Source organism: Mauremys mutica, chromosome 9, assembly GCF_020497125.1.
Source record: "Mauremys mutica isolate MM-2020 ecotype Southern chromosome 9, ASM2049712v1, whole genome shotgun sequence".
NCBI lineage: Eukaryota > Metazoa > Chordata > Testudines > Geoemydidae > Mauremys > Mauremys mutica.
In genome coordinates, this window is record NC_059080.1 from 555,857 (window position 1) to 572,587 (window position 16,731).

Genomic DNA, 16,731 nt, shown 5'->3' on the forward strand with positions numbered 1-16,731 from the left:
AGGGGCCGTTCATGGAGCCATATCGGTACCAGGATTGTCTTGCAGTTGGGATGGGGTCCCCTGGCCTGACACCTACTGGCAACCAATGCCCTATCCATACCAATGGCCTCAATGGAATCTGTGGGATGATCCTCGATCCAGAGGTCCCTCTCCTCATCTTGCTCTAAGGTGAGATCACTGGGCAGGTCCGTGGTGGTGACTGTTGATTCACCATAGCCCCAGGTACATGTGAGCCTTCCCATTGCAGAGCGTCCAGAGTTGTCCCGTCCAGGCCCATCAGTCCTGGAACACGATCCAGCATGGTCACAGTTAACCACTCCATCTTTGTCTCGGACGATTCCATGGTGCCTGGATCTTCCTCTCTTTCAATACCAGAGGATTTCAAGGCATAGCAGGACCTCTTGCAGTGTGGTCTGGCTTCTTCCCTGGGTGTTCAAGCGGAGTTCCTGCAGGAAAATACCTATACGTTGTTGGATATTAGCTATCTGCCCCTGGAAGAGTCGTCCTCCCTAGGAACAGTACGCTCTGGAGAATGCCAGCTTCGGTACTGCCTACTAGAAAGTGTTGGAGAAACGCTACTTCATTCAGGTGCAGGGATTTGACCGTTTCCATTCCTCTCCAGCCCTATATTCCCTGGTCGTAATCAAGGTGAACAATAGGAACCGGTAGGGCAGATTTAAGTCCATTCCGAAGGATAAGGACTGTGAACGGGTAGATGTGATGGGAAGAAAGATATACACCTCCTCCGTGCAGATATGGATTGCTAACCAGCAGGCACTGCTGTCCAAATATGACTTTGTGAACTAAATAGCTATCTCTAAGTTTGCAGACCAGCTGCCCAAAGCCTCCACTGAGAAATTCCGGGCACTTCTCTCCGAAGGCTGCTTGGTAGCTTAAGACTTAATTGCAGTCCACGCTGGATGTCGTGGATGCTTTTGACCTTGCCAGTGACCATGAGAAGGGCGTCCTGGCTGCAGAATTTGGGCATTGCTCCCCATGTGCAACAAGTCATAGAGCAGTGACTCTCAAACTTTTTTTACTGGTGACCCCTTTCACATAGCAAGCCTCTGTGACCCCCCCCCCCCATAAATTAAAAACACTTTTTTATATATTTAACACCATTATAAATTCTGGAGGCAAAGCAGGGTTTGGGGTGGAGGTTGACAGCTCATGACCCCCCATGTAATAACCTCGTGACCCCCTGAGGGGTCCCGACCCCCAGTTTGAGAACCCCTGCTATAGAGGATTTGCCCTTCAATGGCCAAGTGCTTTTCTTGAACAAGATAGCCAAGACTCTGCGCTCCATCAAGGACTCTACGGCTTCCCTGTGGTCTTTGGGGGTGTATATGCCAGCAGTGCAGAGATGCCACTAGAGTGGTCGTCAGGAGCAGCAGCATCTGCAGCGCACATTTGGGCAGCCTTTCCCTCCCCAGAAACAGAGGGACTACCCCAGAAAGGTGCAGAGGTCCCAGAGGAGGAGGCATTTGGGTCTGGGGTTTGGCCAATCAACACGCTTTCCCTCAGTGCCACCCAAGCACCCATTTTGACTCCTTGGTCTGGAGCAGTGTTCATGTCATTGCTTCCTTCTCCCCATCCCCTCCATTTGGGGACAGGCTGCTTCACTTTCTCAGTGCTTGCAGGTTGATCACCAACATCTGGGTCCTAAGGACCATCAGATCGGGCTATGCCATCCAGTTCCTCTCCATCCCTCTTACCACCCTCCCTCTCCAGGGACCCCTCTCACAGGATACTGCTCCTCGTGCAGGTTCTCTCTCTACTGGCTGCTGGAACGCCGGAGTCCGGGCCTCTATTCCCAGTACTTTCTGGTGCCCAAATCCAAGGGGAGGAGAGGTAAAACCCATTCTCGACCTTCACTGCCTCAACAAATATATTAGGTACATGAGGTTCTGAATGGTCACTCTATCAACTATTCTCCGCATGGTGTCTCAGAATGACTGGTTTGCTGCTGTGGACCTTCATGATGCTGATTTCCATGCAGCAACTTGTCATAGGGAAGCGCCATTTTCCAGATATAGTGCTTCCCTTTGGCCTCTCTTCTGACCCTCGGGTTTTTACTAAATGCATGGTCATGGTGACTGCATGGCACCTCAGGAGGAAAGGAATCCACATCTTCCCAGACCTGGATGACTGGTTACTGAGGGGCAGGTCCAGAGAGGAAGTCCTTTTTCACGTCAGCACTACACTGTGCATTTTTGACCATCTGGGTCTCATCCTAAACATGGGGAAGTCAACTTTGGTTCCCACTCGGAAAATTGAGTTCCTTGGGGCCCTAATAGACTCTACAAGTTCGGGAGCATTTTTGTCAACTGGCCATTTTCAGGCAATTTGCCACCATTACTGCAGTCTCAGCCCTCCACGACAACTGGGTTGTGCATTGAGGCTCTTGGGCCACATATCCACTTCCATGCAGTTGTTACAGTTTGTAAGGTTGCATCTTTCCCCCCTTTAAATGTTTCTCAGGACAGTTTACTATCGAACTCTTCACTCTTTGGACAGATTGGTCCGTCTCCCTCCACTGGTCCTGGATTCCTTGCAGTGGTGGACACTTCCAGAGAATAGTATCAGAGGGGTAGCCATGTTAGTCTGGTTCTGTAGAAGCAGCAAAGAATCCTGTGGCACCTTATAGACTAACAGACATTTTGCAGCATGAGCTTTCGTGGGTGAATACCCACTTCTTCGGATGCAAGTGGGTGTTTGTCTTCCAGAGAATTCTCTTCCAGAGAATGTTTGTCAGGGCATTCCCTTCACCTGGCCCTTACAACCCAGGTCTGTTGTCACAGATGCTTCCCTGATGGGCTGGGGAGCGCATCTGGGGTTGCTGAAAGTTCAAAGTCTGTAGTGGGAACAGGGGCCTCACTGCATATCAATGTGCTGGAGCTTCCGGCCATCTACGATGCCTGTCACACTTTTCGGGACCGTATCAGGGCTCAGTGGTTCACATACTAACAATACCACCGTGTTGTATTATGTGAACAGGCAAGGGGGAACATACTCCAAGGTATTCTGCCAAGAGGCAATCAGGCAGTAGCAGTTTTCCACTGAGGAGAGGATCACTCTGATAGATGATCACTTGCTCAGGGTGTAGAATCATCTTGCAGACCACCTCAGCAGGAATTTTTCCCTGAGTCATGAGTGGTTCCTGAAGACATGTGTCCTCTGGTTTATCTTTGCAGCTTGGGGCATTCTGGCGACCGACCTGTGCTAATGCCATCTGTTCTGTTCTAGAGGGGGCCTCAGTCCAGCTCCCTGTCCGACACTTTCCACCTTAGCTGACAGTCTCTTTTACCTGATCCCGATCCTCTCACAGGTCATCCTCAAGCTGAAGATGGATCAGGCCAAACTCATTCTCATGGTCCCAGCATGACTGAGGCAGTGCTGGTTCTCTGGCCTTCTCACACTGTCAGACCCCTTCCTCTCCATCCCAACCTACTCACTCAGAATCATGGCTGCACCTTGCATCCCAGGATTAGCTCCCTGCATGCCATAGCATGGCTGAACCAGGAGAAAGTGCGGTGTTCAGCCACTCTTCAACAGGTCCTGTTCAACAATAGTGGGGAGGGATAGCTCAGTGGTTTGAGCATTGGCCTGCTAAATCCAGGGTTGTGAGTTCAATCCTTGAGGGGGCCACTTAGGGATCTGGGGCAAAAAAAATTGGTCCTGCTAGTGAAGGCAGGGGGCTGGACTTGATGACCTTTCAAGGTCCCTTCCAGTTCTAGGAGATTGGTATATCTCCAATTATTACCTTTTTATTTTATTATAGAAGGCCCTCTACCAGAATGGCATATTCGGTGAAATGGAATGGTTTTCAGTGTGGTGGCTGAATTTCGCAGCCCAGTCTAGGACATCTTGGAGTACTTGCTGCACCATCAGTCACTGGGTCTTGTGCTTAGCTCATTGAGAGTGCGTCTCGCAGCGATATCAGCATTTCATCCCCCCATTCAGGGAACATTAGTCTTCTCCCGTGCCATGGGGGCAAAATTCTTATAAGGGCTTCTTTGTCTCCATGCTCTGGTCTGAGAGCCAGTTCTTCTTGGGACCATAATGCGGTCCTAGCAGCTTTGATGGTACCTCCATTCAAACCCCTGGCATCTTGTTCCTTTCTGCTTTTGTGTCAGTAGACTGAGTTCCTGGTAGTGATAATATCCACACGGAGAGTCTGTGAGTGGCAGGCTCTGATGGCAGAGCCTCCTTATATGCAGTTCTCCGTGGACAAAGTGACTTTACGATCACACCCAGCGTTTTTGTCTGAAGTGGTTTCTCAGTTTTATTTGAAACAGGCAGGATATTTGCCTGTGTTCTTCCCGAACCTGCATTCACTTCTGGAGGAGCAGCATCTTCATCCATTAGATGTCAGACAATGTCTAGCCTTCTGTCTGGACACAACTAAACCGTTTTGTGCCTCGCCTCACCTGTTTGTGTCATATGCAGATCACATTAAGGGTCAGGTGCTCTCGTCACAGATGATTTCTAAATGGATAATGTCCTGTCTCAAGACTGCATATGAAATAGCTTTGGCTCTGCCTCCTCAGTGGGTGCGAGTGCATTCCATGAGAGCACAAGCAACATCAATAGCGTTCCTCAGTGACATCTGTGTTGGATATTGCAGAGCTGCTCCGTGGTTGTTGATACGTACCTTTAAAAACCATTATGCCATTACCATATCTTCCAGGGCAGATGCAAGTTTTGGTAGATGGTCCTGAGATCCTTGTGTACTTAGACTCCAAGCCCTGCCTCCCTGGGGCGGGGCGGGGGTGTGTGTTACTGCTTGGGAGCCTGCTAAGTGGAATACACAGCTGCATGTACTCAAAGAAAAAGAAATGGTTCCTTCCTGTCACTGGCTTTTCGAGATGTGATGCAGACATGTATTCTACAAGCCACCCTCCGTCCCCTCTGCATCAGAGTCCAGTCTCTGGGTGTTCAGTGCGAAGGAACTGAGGCAGGGTAGGGCGCGGCCACCTTTGATAGCCGGGGCGGGAGTTTTGAGCATGAGGCACGAGTGCTGCCTTCTATGGGTAATGCTAGGCAAAATTCTCCAGGGCACGCACCAAGTGAAATACACGTCTGCATCACACTTCCAGTACAGAACAATTTCATCCTGTGCCCAACACTGCTGTCTCCCTTCACTGACCATGTGTTCTCTCCCTTCTAGTACCTGCTAGAGAACAACCGGATGGTGAATATCTTCACAGACCTTTACTACCTGACCTTCGTGCAGGAGCTGAACAAGTCCCTGAGTGGCTGGCAGCCCACACTCTTACCAAACAGTACGTGTCCCAGGGCCGCATGCTCCTTTATTAGCAGCCACTAAGGTCAAACTCTCAGGCCTGGCTGGAGTTGGCCAAGCAGGGGCCACCTTTGCTGCCCCCCTCCCCCTCCCCCCCCGGATGCTTCCTGGGGAAGTTTGCCATGGGAGGCAAGTGGATTCTTGAATCCTCCTGAGGACACAGAGCCAGGCCTGCCCACTGTTCTTCCTGGAGGGGGGAGGCCACTGCCCCTGCTGCATCTTGGAGCCTCATGTAACCCCCTCCCAGGACACCACACCAGAGCTGGGCCAGGGATTGTCGGCAGTTGGGATTCAGCATCTCAGGCTGACTGAGGGTTGAGTCCAGGCTAGCGGGTGCCCGTGGAAACCACATTCTCTGTCCAGATACAACAGGGGACTCTCCATCCAGCCCCTTTGGACCAGGCTGCTGCTTTCCATAGCAGGGGAAGGCCCTGCCCCAGCCTTTGGGAAGCACTGTGTCAGACCAGGGGGCTTATGAACCTTTGTCTGCTTCCCAACTCCCAGGCCAGGGGGTTTGTGACCTCCCTGGCTTCCTGGCATAATCCAAGCAGTAACAGAGCCATTCCAGGGCGCTCGGCCCCCAGTTAGACACCTACATAAGGGCCGTGCTTTCCCTAGTGCTCAGCAGCCAGAGGGCGCCCCCATTTGGGCCCCAGGCTGGGTGCCCTTGTCTCCATGTACCCTGATAGCAGTCGAGCTAACTGACCCAGCCTCTTGCCTGCTAGGGGAGGGCTCTTGGGCTGGAGCAGTTTGCCTTGGTTTTGCATGGGAGTTGCCTGATCCTGTCCTGCCTGCTGCTCTTTCTTTCCTTCTGATTGTACTAGCACATGCAGCTGTGCGTGACACTCAGTACCGGGGCGGGGGGCCCTTGGTTTGGTCTGCGGCTGGCTTGCACCAGTTTTGGTGTGGTGGGTTAACCTAGGTTGGGTCATGGCTGGGGAGGGTACAGTGGGACAGCTCCCATCCTGGTGTCAGCCGGTGCTGCAAGCATGGCTTCTCTGGCTATTCCATCTGTACCTGGGCACTCCACAGGGCAAGGTGTTGTCCTGCCACTGAGCCAAGCTCCCTCTGCCCAAGGCAGGGAGAGAGATCCAAGGGAGGACTCCAGTGCCCTGGCTGATGTTCCCCTGACACACCTGGCTGAAGCTGGGCCGGTGATGGCAGCCACATCCCCTCCAGTCTCCCTGCCAAGCCAGACCTTGCCAGGGAACCCGCAGCATGCCAGATGCGTGTGACCCAGCTTCTTCCGCTGTGTGCTTGCAGACACGATCTTCTCCCGTGTGGAGGAGGAGCATCTCTGGGAGTGTAAGCAGCTGGGGGTGTACTCCCCCTTTGTCCTCCTCAACACCCTCATGTTCTTCAACACCAAGTTCTTCGGCCTGCAGACTGCGGAGGAGCACATGCAGCTGTCCTTCACCAATGTGGTACGCCAGTCCCGCAAGTGCACTACAGCCCGGGGCACCACCAAGGTGGTGAGCATCCGCTACTACGCCCCCGTCCGGCAGAAAAAAGGGCGAGGTAGGGGCCTGCGCGTGTCTGTCTCCCCGCCCCCGCCCCGCATGTGCACTGCTCTGACTTGGCCTCTCTCTGCAGACAGCAGTTCTGGGAAGCGGAAGCGAGAGGAGGAGCTGCCGATCCTGGAGCAGCGGGAGAACAGGATGAACCCACTCCGGTGTCCAGTCAAGTTCTATGAATTCTATCTCTCCAAATGGTGAGTCTCCCGGGGAGAGGGAGCCACCGCCCATCTTCTGGGGCGTCCCCTGTTCTCCTGCAGCCCTGTGTGCCTAGTCTGGTCCCTCGCCTGGCTGGAAGGACATTGCGGAGCGGCCCGAGGCTGCCCCTGACATGTGCTGCCTTTGCAAAGAGCTGTGTAGAGCACTGACTGCCAGGGTCCTGCCAGTGAAGCAGGAGGCCTGGAGAGCGCGTCTCCAGGGGTTGGTTTCTCACATCCCCAAGACCCAGAGTGCTGTGATCACAGCCCCAGGGCTGAGTAACTTGCCTCAGTGGGCGCCGTCCCTCTCTCCCCTTGGATTGGCAGGAGGAGGTGGCTGTGGTGCTTCGGGACCCCCCACTCCTGCCTGCTATGAGCATGGTCCCAGGTCACCTTGGGAGAGGAGCTCCAAGCCCGGCTCATGGGCCCTTCCCCGCAGGAGGACGAGCAGTGCCCTAAGTGCTAGTGCCTCCTTTACAGACCCTCAGACCAGTGGGCTCTAGGACTCTCTGTCTCCTGGGTGAATGGGGTGGCACCGGGGCTCGCTGAGCCCCTGGGGGGCTTGCTGGGTTCCAGGTCAAGAGGGAAGGACCCTATGGGCTCGGTGGCTGAGGAGGCCAGGGCTTTCTGGCCTCTAGGGTGAGGTTCACTCTGCCCCTCTCTTGCCACAGTCCAGAGAGCCTGCGGAACCGGAACGACGTCTTCTACCTGCAGCCAGAGCGGTCGTGCATTGCAGAGTCGCCTCTCTGGTACTCAGTCATCCCCATGGACAGGAGCATGCTGGAGAGCATGCTGAATCGCATCCTGGCCGTCCGGGAGATCTACGAGGAGCACAGCCGGGGCAGCGGCCTGGAGGAGGACATGGACTGAGTGCAGACCAAGGCTGGAGCATGGGCAGGCGGCACCCAGAGCCCGCTGGGCTGGGTCTGCTCTGGCCTGGGAAGGCGTCTCCCCTGCTCCTCCTATCTGGCCAGGGTTGCGGCATGTGAGTGTGGCATGGCATGGCATGGCATGGGGGTGTAATGCCGCTCCCAGCCCTGCAGACGTGGTAGCACTGTCCAGCTCAGTGCGTGTAGGACTCTGAACATCCCTGCCTGATGCTAGTAACATGCCGTCCCCCTCCCCCACCAGCCCCCTGGCACCCAGGCCCTACCTGTGCTCTGCCTGACTGGGGCAGTGTCCCACTTCCCCCACCTGTCTTCCCATGGGTGGAAATAGGGAGCCAGTCCCTCTCCCAGCCAGGAGCCCCAAAGGGCACTGGCCTGATGAGCCCTGCCTGTCCCCTCTCCCCAGGGCTGTTCTCAGTCTCCCCCTCCCTGGTGTAACATGAACGCCAGGCTGTGGGGCCATGGGGACAGGCTGGGCCCAGCAGCCCCTGAACCTACAGTCAGCTCCATGCCCAAGCAGCAGGAGTGGGGAAATGAGCCATGCTCAGCACGCAGGGCCCTGGGAGGAGCTGTGCCAGCCAGGGTAGCAGGACCATTCCCGGACGCTCACTCTGTGGGCTGGAGGGGGCTGTGTTCCCAGAGGGGCCTGGCTGTACTGTCTCTGGCTCCTCATCATTCTCCTCCTCAGCAGCGCAGAGCTCACTGCCCAGGGGGCTCCTGGGATCTCCCTTCCCCAGCTCTGCATTAGCTGTGGCTTCACCCTGCATTGTGCACTCACAACAGCCACTGGGGGCCGTTGAAGGTCGGAATTCTGCATCAGGCATGGGAGCCCAGAGCTGCCGAGCATGGGTCCCTCCCTTCCTCCCTGCCCCCCAAGCTGCAGCGGAATGGACGGTGCCCCCGTTGCTAGCCTGACACTATCAGATGGAGGAGGTAGCCTCTGTGCCTGGACTCATTGCTGCTGGGCCTGTCTCCTCCAAGCCGGCATTAGACTGAGAATCCTGCTGGGCCACGCCAGGCCAGAACTTGCAAGCAGTGGAGGGGGGCCGCAGGCCGACGGGGGAGTGGAGCCCGCCTGGGTCTCTCCGCTCGCCTAGCCCCTGCCCCAGCTTTGCTGTCCCTTCTGGCTCCCTCCCCTTGGTGTTTTGATTTTTTTTATCAGCTGTCAATGGGACTCGGCACTGTCTGTTGAGTCTGTATATATTGTTCTGGGACCTGGCCCGGGGCCCTCTGTCTCCATGTCAAGAGTGAGCCAGTCACCGGTCTTGTTGTAGTGCTAACGGGGCATTAGGCTAACCTTGTGTCTCTAGAAACCATTCATTTCAAATAAAGACGCAAAAACCTGCCGGCAGCTGCTGTCCTTAATCCACTGAAGGGCAGAGCAGGGGCTGCCTCTGCTCCAGGGAGGAGGCTAGGGCCGCTGCCCCCTTGCCAGTCTCAAGGGCTCAGTCATCAGGGAGTTATGCTTGATCCCTGCCTCCTTGCCCCCGCCATCCATTCCAGGGTCTGTGACAGGTGTAGGACCAGGTCTGGCAGCTCACCTTACCCAGCAGCTGGGAGCTGTAATTCCCAGCATGGGTTGACGTGCTAGCTCTGCCTGAGCTAGGGCTTAAACCTGTGTGGCCATGGTGGCCTGTCAGTTCTGGCATTAGAATCTATGAACCGTGGTGGGAGCAGCCCTGGCCTGCATTGGGGGATGGGGGAGGATGGCCTTCCTGCCTCCATCTCCTATGAGCTAAGCAGGAAGTGGCCAGGCTGTGCCCTTGAGGGCGTGAGGGGCACCCTGTGTGCAACACAGCCTTCTCCAACCTGGCCAGTCCTGCGTGGGACCAGAGGAGAGTGTGGACAGGAGACAGCCAAGCAGCCCTAGATCCAGGTTCACGAAGCCTCCCTGCAATGAGATGGACTTGATCTAGTGCTGGGGGGCTGAAATGAATGGTGGGCCCTGCAGGCGCCGTCTCTCCAGCTGCTGTCGGCCTTGGAAGAAGCTTCCTGGGCTAGCCCTGGTTCCAGCTGCAGTGGTGGTCCCTTCCCTGTGTCACTAAGGCAATCATGGTAAAACCTGCAATGATCTCCCCGCCCATGTGCCCATCCCAAGGCTAAGGCAAGTGACCAGAGAGGATGAGACAGAACTGCAATCCAGAGGTCGCTTCCTTGTAATGTAGCCCAAGCCTGGATCCTTCTCTCCTTGTCCCCACAGCAAAGCCCAGGAATCCTGATGGCTGCAGGGAGGGGCCTCTCCCATTCAGTGCAGAGCAAGGGCCTGGATCCTTCTCAGGGAGAGCACAAAGACTCTGTCCAGCAGGAAGTTCCCTTCCTGCCCCTGCGCTGTAGTCCTGCACGCAGATACCCTGGGCAGGGGCAGAGAGAGGCACCTTAGGACTGAATTCCCCTCTCCTGTGCCTTGGCTATGCACAATGTGCCTGCCCTTTACAGAGCTCACGTCATCTTGTTCCACTTTTCACAAGAGAGAGAATTCAGTCACATCACAGCAAGGGGTGCCCAAATACAGGGTCCAGTGCAGCCTTGCCAGGAGCCCAACAGCTGTAGCTGCTGCTGAAACCTCAACATCACCTGAACATCACAGCTGCAGTCTTTGCTTTCCCACATGCCTTGATGGCTTGAGAGTCGCCCTGGCTGGGGAGGGAGCCATGTGGCTAGGATGCAGCAGCAGTGGGGCCTAGGGCTTCCTGCTCGAAGCAGCACCATCTTCCCTGACAGGCTGTTACAGCAGCAGCCTGCAAAGAACATCCAACTGGGCCCCAGGTGCGTGGCAAAGGCTATGTCCACTCCCATTCTCCTTGCTAGGGCCTGGAAGATCTCTTGGCCCTGAGCAGCCACCTACTATGAGTCTGCTGGGGCCTTCCTAAGCTCTGTTACTGCCCAGGAGCGGAGGTCAGGCTGCGGGGAGGGCAGAGGCGGCTCTCCACCCAGAAAAGGGGAAACACCAGTGTCACCTGCGACCTATCAAGTATAGAGCATTTACCCCCGTTGGCTCCCGGCCCATGCCCTGCCTCCTGCCCCTGACAGCCACAAGGCTGCTGCAGAGCCACTGAGGGGAGAGGGCTTGAGTTGTGCACGTCTGGCCCAGGCTTCAGACTCCTGGACACGTGTCTGTATTATGGGCCCAGTATTTCCATGGTGGGGACAACAAGGCATCCATGGAAACACAACAGGCTCCTGAGCTGAGCTGTGCTTCCCGTGATGCAGCCTCGTGGTAATAGTGCTTGTCTGGTACAAGAGCCCCCTTCCCCTGCCCGTCAGCCCTGGGCCAGTGCAGGGCTGGGCCGCCTCATTAAACAGCCAAGTCACTGGGTCTCAGCTTAGTGCTGGACTTACTGGACCTGCTACCCTGCTGCAACGGTTCTTCCATGACCAGGCCCTGGTTGCCTGTCTCGCGGCTGCTCCGTGCTGCACGGCTGTCCCCGCCCGCTGAGGGAGCAGCTTGGCTGGCGTAAGGCTGCAATGGAAGGCTGGGGTCAGCGGCATGGGGAAGGCTGTAGGGTGCAGGACCGTGGGGAATGTGGTGGTCGCTTGTTTCTCTGGGAGCGTTGGAGCTGGCCTTGGGGTTGGGTGCCCGACAGTGGTCGGCTGCCAGCCTCTGCCTGCACTTGGTGAAGCTCAGGTGGTACATTTCTATCAGGTTGAGGAGCAGAGACAGGCAGGCCACCCCCGTCATGAAGAGGATAAAGATGGTCTTCTCAGTGGGCCGGGCTATGTAACAGTTGACCGTGTTGGGGCAGGGCCAGCGTTTGCACGTGTAGAGGGGCTTTAGTTCGAACCCATACAGTGCGTACTGGCCCACAATGAAGCTCACCTCAAAGAGCATCTTAAAGACAATGTTGCAAATATACGTTCTCAGAATGGCCCCCCGCAGGCGGATTTTGCCACGAACATCTTTGATGGAAGGTTTATGCTGCACCAGGGGTTCCTGCTGGGCCCCCCAAATCTCCTCTCGCTGCTGCTCCTTCTCCGCCATACGCACCAGATGCAGGATGTGGCCCAGGTAGACAAGGCTGGGGGTGGAGACGAAGATGATCTGCAGCACCCAGAAGCGGATGTGGGAGATGGGGAAGGTTTCGTCATAACAGACGTTCTGGCAGCCTGGCTGCTTGGTGTCGCAGGAGAAGCCCGACTCTTCATCCCCCCAGACTTTCTCGGCAGCTGCCCCCAAGACAAGGATACGGAAAATGAACAGGACAGTGAGCCAGACCTTCCCCACCACCGTGGAGTGCTCCTGAGCACTCTCCAGAAGCCTCCCCAGCAGGTTCCAGTCACCCATGAGTGCAAATACCGGCTCATCCTAAAAGAGAGGAACACGCCCAGATGTCGGCATCCCAGAGACTCCGGCACCCTGCACTGCTCCAGACCTGTGAGAAGCTGGCATGGGGGCACCCTGCACTGGGCACGTCCCTACGGCAGAGCCCTCCACAGTTCCCACTGCACACACCGGCATCTGGAGCTTCCTCCCTGGGGTCCCAGAACAGCAATGCCTGAATAGCCAGATACAGCTCACAGCCGTGCTTGTCGTTTGCTGCCAGGGATGTGTTTGTAAAAGCCATGTGCCTGACTTGAGAGCAAAGCCAGGGCAGGGAGCGGGTTAACCCCTGGCTACCTGAGCCCATCAGCTGCCTGTGGCTGCAAAATCCCGCCAGGATTAACCCGTTTGGCCCCAGTATCCCGCTTTAAGAGCACTGATTGCTGGGGACTGGCTGCACTGACAGCACTGGGCTGCAGCCCTTTCACTGCTGGAGACTGGCTCTGAGGTGGCCCCAGGTTCAGCATGGCTCAGCTCTGTTCCTAGCTCTGCAGCAGCCTCTCAGGGCAGCTGGAAATCAGTGGCCTCTTGAACAGAACAGCTGAGCAGGTGGCTGGGCAGTATGGGGGAGTCTACACTGCGCTTCCTCTTCTAGGGGTTAACTCAGGTTGAAAGCTCCAAGGCTAGAGTTCAAGGCAAAGCCATTTTGCTCAAGCCCTTTACCTGGGGCTCGCAAAACGCTGCACCAGGAGCTTGTCCTGCACCACAGGCAGCTGAGGCAGACGTCCAGCCCAAAGCTGCTCCCCAGGCGGCCAGGGCCACATGGGGGCGAGGCTGGGGCGAAGGGCCGGGGTTTCTCCCACAGACCAATGGAGGGCAGGGTCGGGGCCCATCTGTGCACATTGGAGCAGACACCAGTGCCTAGTGCATTTGGCAGCTGCCATGAAACCACAGGCCGGGCAAAAGGCAAAGAAAGCCCCTCACCGTTTGCAGATCCTGTGGCTGTGGAGGCAACTCAGCTGCCCTGTGCCTCTTGGGTAGTAGATCCCCGCAGCCGCAGCAGGAGGTGTCCCAGCACCTCTTCCGGGGGCAGAGGTGTCCGGCTGGTCTCTGGCAAGGGGCAGGCATGCGAGTCTGTCTGTCTGCCCAGCATGTTGGAGCAGGCGCTTCGTGGCTGTCACTGTGACTGACAGTGGAAACAACCGCTGGGAAATCTTTTTACCTCTTTATTTTTGGCTTGAGCACGTTTCTAAATATAATCCCTACTGCGGGGAAGGGTGTAGGGGGAGAGCTCTCTGTGACTGAGCCCAAGCAATTCACTGGCTCTGGACGCCTCAATGCCATTGAAGGGTCGTTTTCCTGACCGACCTGTTCCATGCGCTGCTGGGCCTGGGGGCGTCTGCAAACGCCCTGGCTCTGACGCCGTCCTCACATGGTGCCTTGGGCTCCTCCATGTGGCTGCCCGGTGCCCAAGGATGGAAGACTCTGCCTGAATTTGGGGGGAGCATGCCCCAGCGTGCGGGGGCAGCCAGTGCAGCCCCTGGCACATCCCCGCTCACCTGGCCAGCTGGGGTGCACTCCGGTCAGAGCCCTGTGCTGCAGCTGCACGACAAAGCTCAGCGGACCAGGGCCTCCTGAGATCCTGCACAGGGAGGGGTGGAAGCTTGCAAAGCCCTCGCTGCAGTGGGGACAGGCCCCCTTGTTAATATTTATAGTGTAGAGGTGGAGTTAGCTGCCACTCCCCCACAGTTTGTAGAAGCTCAGAGGGCAGGGGACTGGGCGGATGGGTTTCCACGGCTCAGCCTACCCAGTGAGATCTATGAAACGCCAGACTTGTCCCCAGCACAAACCCTGTCCTGGGCCAGCTGTGGGATGGCCCCCTCTGCCTGTCCCAGGGCACAGCCTGCCCAGTGAGATCTATGAGATCAGCTGTCCTGGGCCAGCTGTGGGATGGCCCCCTCTGCTGTCCCAGGGTACAGCCTGGCTACGTGCCCACACGTTGCACCTCCAGCAGCAGGGACACCAAGTCCAGGCACCAGGGACACCTCCTGCAGTGACTGTTCTGACCCAGGGCAGAGCAGGTCCCTGACCACTGGCTAATAGCCATTGATGGACCTGTCCTCCAGGAACGTCTCTCATTTCTTTTGTGAACCAGTTATAGTTTTGGCCTGCTCAATATCCCCTGGCAACAAGTTCCTACATTGACTGTGTATTGTGTGAAGAAATACTTCCTTGTGTAGTTTTAAGCCTGCTGCCTAGTAATTTCATTGGGTGCCCCCTGGTTCTTGTGTTATGAGAAGGGGTAAATAACACTTCCTCATTCACTTTCTCCACACCAGTCATGATTTTATAGACATCTATCAGCTCGACCCTTAGTCGTCTCTTTTCTGAGAGACAGTCCCAGGCTTTTTAATCTCTCCTCATACGGAAGCTGTTCCATACCCCTAATCATTTTTGTTGCTCTTCTCTGTACCTTTTCTAATTTTAATATATATATTTTTAGATGGGGCGACCAGATGTGGGTGTACCATGGATTTATATAGTGGCAATATGATTTTTACTGTCTTACTAGCTTTACTGTCTTACTAGCTTTACTGTCTTACTAGCTATCCCTTTCCATTGGTTCCTAACATTCTGTTCACTTTTTTGATTGCCGATGTGCATTGAATGGATGTTTTCAGAGAACTATCCACAACGACTCCAAGATCTCTTTCTTGAGCGGTAACAGCTTATTTAGACCTCATAATTTTGTATGGATAGTTAGGGTTATGTTTTTCACTCTACATCACTTTGCACTTATCAACATTGAATTTCATCTGCCATTTTGTTGCCCAGTCAACCAGTTTTGTGAGATCCCTTGGTAACTCTTTGCAATCTGCTTTGGACTTAACTATCTCGAGTAAGAAGGAATTTCCCCCAGGTCAGGCTGGCAGGGACCTTGGGTTGTTTGCCTTCCTCTGCAGCCTCGGGGGAGGTTTCTCTGGGTCTGTGTCACTGACTCATTTCCCTGCCATTGCTGGGGCCTCAGGCACTTCCCCCCACCACCACCTCCTCGATCCCTGCCTGTGGGCTGACTGCAGCTGCTGGGTGGGGCCGGTGTAACTGCAAAAACTGCAGCAGGTGTAGTGTATTAAACTGCTCTCCATAGGAATGTGCTACTAGTAGCAGTTACTGAAGGCCTAGGTTGCATTTCCCTCCTTTGTTTATGAGACAGTCATGGGAGACGGTATTAAAAACTTTACTAAAGGCAAGATAGCCCACATCTACCACTTCCCCCCATCCACAAGGCTTGTTATCCTGTCAAAGAAAGCTACCAGGTTGGCTTGACACAATTTGTTCTTGACAAATTCATGCTGACTGTTACTTGTCACCTTATTTTCTTCTAGAAGTTTGCAAATTGATTGCTTAATTATTTGCTCCATTATCCTTCCGGGTACAGAAGTTAAGCTGACTGGTCTGTAATTCCCTGGGTTGTCCTTATTTCCCTTTTTATAGATGGGCACTAGATTTGCCCTTTTCCGGTCATCTGGAATCTCTCCTGTCGTCCATGACTTTTCAAAGATAATTGCTAATGGCTCAGATATCTCCTCAGTCAGCTCCTTGAGTATTCTAGGACACATTTCATCAGGCCTTGGTGACTTGAAGACATCTAATTTGTCTAAGTAATTTTTAACTCGTTCTTTTCCTATTTTTGCCTCTAGTCCTACCTCATTTTCACTGACATTCACTATGTTAGGCGTCCTGTTGCCACCAACCTTGGAGAAAACCGAAACAAAGAAGTCATTAAGCACCTCTGCCATTTCCACATTTTCTGTTATTGTTTTTCCCCTTGTTGAATAATGGGCCTACCCTGTCCTTGGTCTTCCTCTTGCTTCTAATGTATTTGCAGAATGTTTTCTTGTTTACCCTCCAGCCTGGGTGGAAATGGGGGGGGCACACACAGGGTGTTAAGGGGCACCTTACGTGGGCCAGGGCCAACTGCTCCGCCTCTCCGTGGAGTTCTGCTGCAGCCTTCACCACAACCAGCTCCACTCCACCAGCTGTGCCGCTCCTCCAGCTGACCCGTGAGCCGCTCCAGCTGTCCCCGCAAACCGCTCCACTCCGCTCACTGTTCCATGGGCTGCTCCAACATGCTGCAAACTGCTCCGCTCTGCCAGCCGCTTAGCGATAGAGCTTCAGGCTCCCCCACTAGTTAACACCGCACTCAGTGATCTCAGCTCAGTAAGCTCAGCTCTTTTAGTGATTTCAGCTTGTAGTAGGGCAGCCCCAGTGCTGGTGCATCATTGGCCCAATGTGAATTCAGCTCAGCAGCCTCTAGATGGACTCCTAATGGAATCAAAATTAGCTCTACTCTTCAACAGTGGAGAGAGGAAGATGTGCAACTGGTGTTCCAGACCCTCAAAAGGGGCCCATACTATCAGGTACACACACCAGTCCCCAACCTCTTTCAATTCACTGGGTTTTGGCACCCATGTCCCTTGTCTAGCAAGTGCTACTTAATTGATGTTGAGACATCTCTGTCATAAAGCAGTCTCATAGTTCCTCATTCACATAATCAGGGTGACAACAC

General features: G+C 54.9%; 2 protein-coding genes across 8 annotated transcripts in view; one reads left to right on the forward strand and one right to left on the reverse strand.

Moving 5' to 3' along the window:
- ZMYM3 (zinc finger MYM-type containing 3) overlaps nucleotides 1–9,245 on the forward strand; it is a 66,880-nt gene extending 57,635 nt beyond the window's left edge. For all 7 annotated transcript variants that reach the window (XM_045031433.1, XM_045031430.1, XM_045031432.1 and 4 more), the window contains 4 exons: nucleotides 5,171–5,285; nucleotides 6,569–6,823; nucleotides 6,899–7,016; nucleotides 7,688–9,245. In XM_045031433.1, coding sequence (XP_044887368.1) covers nucleotides 5,171–5,285; nucleotides 6,569–6,823; nucleotides 6,899–7,016; nucleotides 7,688–7,886 — 687 coding nt within the window. In that variant the 3' untranslated portion in view covers nucleotides 7,887–9,245. The remainder of the gene's footprint in view (nucleotides 1–5,170; nucleotides 5,286–6,568; nucleotides 6,824–6,898; nucleotides 7,017–7,687) is intronic.
- Nucleotides 9,246–11,198: 1,953 nt separating this feature from the next.
- LOC123377720 (gap junction alpha-3 protein-like) lies at nucleotides 11,199–12,185 on the reverse strand. Its single transcript, XM_045030942.1, has one exon. The coding sequence runs from the start codon at nucleotides 12,183–12,185 to the stop codon at nucleotides 11,199–11,201; it is 987 nt and encodes a 328-aa protein (XP_044886877.1).
- Between the last annotated feature and the right edge of the window lie 4,546 nt (nucleotides 12,186–16,731).

What these genes read in the sequence shown, in the direction of transcription:
- LOC123377720 (XM_045030942.1), bottom strand. Translation starts at nt 12,185, where the DNA reads ATGGGTGACTGGAACCTGCTGGGGAGGCTTCTGGAGAGTGCTCAGGAG.